The 6,307-nt window shown below is 37.6% G+C and overlaps 1 protein-coding gene across 1 annotated transcript; it reads right to left on the reverse strand.

Annotated features, from left to right (window-relative positions):
* On the reverse strand, positions 2,770 to 6,028 carry LOC107643025 (hsp70-Hsp90 organizing protein 3). Its single transcript, XM_016346560.2, has 7 exons — positions 4,961 to 6,028; positions 4,098 to 4,386; positions 3,871 to 3,956; positions 3,552 to 3,775; positions 3,392 to 3,458; positions 3,220 to 3,279; positions 2,770 to 3,146 (listed from the first exon to the last, which is right to left on the reverse strand). The coding sequence occupies exons 1-7, from the start codon at positions 5,873 to 5,875 to the stop codon at positions 3,033 to 3,035; spliced, it is 1,755 nt and encodes a 584-aa protein (XP_016202046.1). The 5' UTR covers positions 5,876 to 6,028; the 3' UTR covers positions 2,770 to 3,032.

A 6,307-nucleotide genomic window follows, 5' to 3' on the forward strand; every position in this document is an offset into this window, starting at 1 on the left:
ACTTCTGGTGAGGGTTCGATACTCAATCCCTTTTTTCTTGCTTTCACAAGTTTTCTTCTTGCAAGTATATTTATACTTCATTTTGAGATTTGAATTAGTGGAATTCATAAATCATGATACTATCTTAGCCCTACTTGTTCGTATATGTTCTTGGAGATTGATTCATTTTTAACCAAGTAGGTAGACGCATTTTGCATATTAGTTGATGAACCATAAGAGTTTAGCATGAGGACATGCTAATGTTTAAGTGTGAAAAAATTGATGAACCACAATTTTATGGTTTATATTGTATTGAATTTGGTGGATTTTATCAACTTTTTCCACATTTATTCACTAAAATAGAATGGTTTTGTGAATTTCTCCTAAGTGTGCTTAATGATTGAAAATATGCTTCTTAGCCTATTAAATTGCTAAATTTAATTTACTTTTTTCCCATTTGATGCCTTGATATGTTTGTTTGAGTGATTTAAAGTTTTGAAGGCAAGAATGACTTAAAAGAAATGGAAAAAAAGCATGCAAAATGGAGAATTAATGAAGAAATGAGAATTTGCTGAATTCATGGCGACGCGTACGTGTGAGAGGAAAGTCTGCCAGGCGACGTGTACGCGTACGACAAGCATTATGGGAGCCACGTCAGACTTTTTCGTTGGGTTTGACGGAGGCATTTGGACGGAGGGACTGATCCGTTCAACTTTTAAAAACGTCAGGGACTTAAAAGTATTTTTTAATGATCAGAAAAAAAATTTCAGTTTAACATAAAAATTCTATCTTATTATCTTTGATGAAATAATTTAAGTAGTATTCCTGTATGACAAGTCTGAGAGAGGTATAGCTCATTGGGTCCGAAGTTGCTCATCTTTGTGTGAGTTGAATGAGATATACATCGACTTCAAAAGAAATGACGACTGTAGATACCTACAAAAATATTCTGACGCTCAAGTTAAAAAAATGTGAGATGAAATATATATTATTCAGCGTGAATAACATACCTTGTTGAGTTTTGTGCACCCTCTTTCATAAAATGGTTCTTGTTCCGTTTCACCCTATAATATAGTTAAGTTTGTTTGACCTAATCTTGATTCAGTGTATTTTGAAAGTTACTTATAACCCCCTTTTTTCTTTTCTTTACCTCAAGGATAAGGACCCCTTGTTTTTCTGTACGGTTCCGCTACGTTATCAACAGCATATCTGCCAACTTCTGCCAATTCTTATTTATAATTGTGTTTTATGGAAGTGTGTTCGTGAATGTGTCTAATAAAAATGTCTTTTTTATAGCTATGTTTAATAAAAGTGTCTTTATAGATATATTTTCTGGATGTGTCTCTTTATATATGTATTTAAAATATATTAATTATTAGATACATCCACGAACACACTTCCATGAAACACAATTATAAATAAGAGTTGGCAGATAATATGTTAGTACCCTATACTTTTCCTTTTCTGTATTATTTAGCACGTTGACAAATTATAACATTAGTTGGTACGAGATATAATGAACGGATCAAGTAGTTATTAACTTATATACTTCAATCATGCAACTGAAATTAAATAACGATAACTACCTTCTTATTATATGATATCAAATATGGTAAATAGTAATTCTTTTTAATGTTCTTTCGTAACTTTTTTTTTTCTTCCCTCTGTAATGTTCTTTATGAATGACTTATTGTGTATGATATTGATACCTATCACTGAAGGATAAGATAAGAGAGAAACAGATCTTCTACGCTATGTAGCCGATCAAGGTCTATACCATGCTCTCAAAAGCAGAGGAATGGAAGCATACAGAAACCGAAAAAAGCTACGCCTAAGTGATGTGCATCCATTTCTCTATGCCTTTATGGAAATGGGCATGGGCATTTTAGCATTCGCAACCACCCACTTTTACTTTTGTTTATGGTCTGACATTTTGACCATGACTTAGACAGCGTATTTCTTCATCTTGAACTCGATTGATACCATATGCATTAGTTGTTAGAGCTACACAATTCGTAATGAATATATATTAAAAGATTACACTCGTGAATCATGATGCAAATTTTTATGTAGCTCACTGTGTACGAATAAACCAAATAATCAATAGTGGTGCCCGATCATTGGTCACTGCTGAGATATTAAGAAATAATCAGCTATTTATATATTAAAAAAAATATAGATAAACAATGAAAATACTAAACAATAACTAAGTTATATGATCCACACAATTTAAAGGATAAAGAATGATCAAGTTATATCACCTATCTTCGGTCGTAACTCATAGGTGGAAATAAGAAAAAACATAAAAAAGAAAACACCAAATTATATGGTCCACACAATTTCCTTGATATTCAGTTCGTCTTTGACCAAAACAAAAACGAAGAACCCTGATTAATTAGTTTTTCCGTTCCTCAACCATCCTTTTCTAAGAATTTCACCAAACCTTCTATAACACCAAATATAATTTATTTATTTATTTTTTTTTGTCATAAATACCGTCATTACTCATTTTAAACTTTTTGATATTTGGTTAAACCCTGAATAATCAAATAGTACGGCCGAAAATAACAAACAAAAAGTAGCCCAAAAGGTCTTCGGCCGGTAAACTAGCCCAAATCTGAGTCCGTATAAACAGGCCCAAATTCCTGAAGTTGGTTTACAAACTTTACATTGTAAACGGACAACGGACCAAAATTCCGGGGTCGGAACCGCCTGACAAAACAAACCAAATCATGCACCACCTCAAACTACCAAGCCCAGAAGCCACAGACTACCCCGGAAGATTATAAATAAAAAATCAAAATCAATATAAATTGAACCAACAACCGCAAAAGTACGAGGGGGTAAAAATGTTCAAAATTTTACTCGAATCATCTGGATTCACTATAAACAAGGCAAAGACCAAAAAAGAAAACCTTAAACAACCCAACATTTCCCAACCGTTTTGTAAATCAAATCGAATCTACAGCAATACAAGAGTCGCAATGGGAAATATAACTGTCAATTACTCCTTAATTAGCTTGAACACCCAGCCAGCTCAGTTGCCATAAATTCTACCTCATCTGGACAATCCCAGCACTGATGAGTTTTTGGATTTTGTTCATCACCATTGGATTCTTCGTATGTTCCTGTGCAGCCTTTGGATTTTCTTGGAAATCAACCAATACCTGCATGCAAAACCAACTCTAATTAGCATATCTACATATTCGAAGTACAAAATGCACATAAATGGATGCATACCTGTCTCATTACTGGGTCTTGGAGGATGTTCTGTATCTCTGGATCTTGCATTGCCTTCGCCTACAAGAATACAAAACGTAATATATATGTTCATTTAATAGATAAAGATTTATATGCCAAACTGAATCCACTACAGCAATTAGAGGCTTCAAAGAGTGACTGTAAACCATACCTGTCTCTCCTTCAATTCTTCGGGACTTAAATCCCCACGGCTTGCCTTATTAATTTGTTGTACACATCTGAAATGAATATTATACACACATTACCGCAGTGTGCATGGGGAAGTTCAAATAGGTAAACATATGAATGGAGCAATATAGACAATAACGTACCTTCCAATGCCATCAAGTAACTCCTGATTGTTGGGGTCGTGTTTCAACCCCTCCTTATATGTTTCCAAAGCCTTGTCATATTCCTTCATGAAAAACTGTACCGCACCTTTCCTTGTATAACCCTTTACAAAGGTTGGATCAAGCTCAATGCACTTCTCAGCATCCTTTAAACCTTCCGGCATTGCCCCTAGTTTGGTGTAGCATGCAGCTCTGTTACTGTAAGTCTGAGAAAAACACAGCATCCAAATGAATTAGCATATGCAATTCCCAATAAGAAAAATACTACCACCAATTCTCTTCAATGAGCATTAACAATTACCCTAGGATCTTTAGGGTTTCTCCTCAAAGACTCTGTGTAATGCCTCACAGCCTCGGGATACTTTTGTTGCTTGAAGTATTCATTTCCTGCATGCCAACACTCGCCAAATGAGAAAAATAAAATGGATAGAGTATACAGCTTACAAAACCTAATGCCATATATATATATATATATGATAAAAAAAATCACATTCATAAAAGGAAGTGAAAACCCATGAGCAGACTTACCTTTCTCTCGCTCCTCATCAGCCAAATTTGGATCAAAATATTCTTGTTGTTCTAGATCTTTCTTAGCCTTTTCAGCTTCATTAAGTTTCTTCAATGTGTCTGGGTTCCGGTGTTCTGTAAGTGCTTTCTGGAAAGTCTCGATGGCAGGTTCAAAATCCTTTGAGCATTTAGCCATCTTCACCAAGGCAGTTCCTTTCCGGGTCAAAGCTCTTGCTATCATCTTGAAGTCTGATCTTAGTTCTCTTCCTCTTTCAACAGCCTTATCACAGTCTTTTATGCATTCCTCATACTGGGAAGGAAAAAGATTACATGAATTGATGTGAGAATGCAAAATACAGGGGGAAGATAAGCTCTCCCTTACCAAAAAGAAAATAAAGATTCCATAATTCCCGCCCCCCTTTTTTCCCATATAACTTGCTAAAAATCAATACAAGCCATATAAATCACACAGAACCTTGATTAAACCCTCCCAAAAATTTGAGTGTTTTTCCGTAGCCAGCAAACAAGTTTCATTCTTATCATTCATCCTCTAAACTCATCTGCCAAACATAGCCTAACAACAATCCTAAACATTACCAATCTCAAAACACTATGGGGGTGTAACAAAGTATGCTAAACAAAGGTATCCTGAAATATGAAAAAAGCAGTGTTTAATTAAAAGATTATGTGAACCATTATACACTGATGCATTATACATTCTATGCCGTTTTCACGTATACAAAACAAAAACAAAATGGTTGCATCATATCTCTAATTGAGTCACTAACATTACCAAGCATGCCATAAACCACTTACACTAATTACTACTCAGGACAGAGCAAATATCAATGAATGATGAAAATTGAGTTAGAATGAAACAATACCTTTCCCATTTCCAAGTAAACAGCAGCACGGTTTGTGAGATAAGATATATCCTCATCATCCAACTCCAAAGCCTTCGAGTAATGATGAATAGCTGTATCAAAATCCTTCTTCTTGTACGCTGCGTTCCCAGCCTCCTTCTGCTTCTGCGCCTCTGCCTTCCTCAGCTTCTTATCCTTCTCCTCCTCCGACAAGTCCATGGGCTCGGGCTCTGGCTCAGGTTCGGGCTGCCTTGGAGGCTCCGCTTCAGCCGCCCTCTTCCTCTCGGAGGGGGAGGGGGAGGGGGAAGGGGAAGGAGAAGGAGAAGAGGACTCTGGCATGTCAGCATCATCGGTTGGGGTTCGAATCTTGACATTGAGCAAGACGCCAATGGCCTGCATAACCCTCTGATCCTTCAAGTACAAGTTCAATTTGTTTGGATCCTTCTGAATATCCTGCATCATCTTCACGAAATCCGGCTGCTGAAGATAAACCCTAGTGGTTGGGTCTGCAGTGAGCCGAGCCCACATCTCTGGCCCTGAGAAGGCGTCCCCGAAGGGGTTTGCAGGGGCCGAGCGGGCCCTGGAGGCGGCTGCCTGGGCATCAGCCAGGCCGGATTTGAGGGGCTCGTTGTTGGGGTCGATTTCGAGGCCCTTTTTGTATGCTGCAATGGCGTCGTCGTATTGGGAGAGGCCGAGGTGGGCGGCGCCGAGGCGGCTGTAGCCCTTGGACCAGTCGGGCTTGAGCTCCACCGTCTTCTTGGCATCGGCTAAGGCGTCGGAGTACTTCTTGAGGGAGGCGTAGGAGGCGGATCGGTTGGAGTACAAAACGTGGTTGTCCGGGGAGAGAGCTATGGCATCGGAGAAATGGCGTACGGCGGCGGCGTAATCGCCGGAGGAGAAGGCGGCGTTGCCTTTGGCTTTAGCTTCGTCGGCCATGAATTGCAGAAAATGAGAATTATGGAATTAGGGGTTTTGATTTGGGGTTAGTTTAGTTGTTTAATTGTTAATTGAGGAAAATAGTTGGAGAGGAGTTGGAAGAGCTTAATAGGCGAGCGTGGTGAGGACTAGAGACTTCTGGGGCTCACCTTCTGGAATGTTCTCCCACCATCAGCATAACTAAATGTATATTTTCATCCCTTTTTTTGAGTTGCATGCATATGCCTAATTGGCTAATGGCTATCCTCTTTTTCTCTAATTTTTTTTTTTAGATATTTCCATCTTAAACTTGCGCTTTTTATTTTTAATATTAGAGAAGAATGTATGTTTTGTTGTATTATAGAGACGAAATATCACAAAATTGTGAAGAGAAGTAAAAAAAAAAAATTAGAAAATAATATTTTAAAAAAAAATTTAAAAGTTAAATTTGTG

This window comes from Arachis ipaensis, chromosome B05 (assembly GCF_000816755.2).
Source record: "Arachis ipaensis cultivar K30076 chromosome B05, Araip1.1, whole genome shotgun sequence".
NCBI classification, from domain to species: Eukaryota; Viridiplantae; Streptophyta; class Magnoliopsida; order Fabales; family Fabaceae; genus Arachis; species Arachis ipaensis.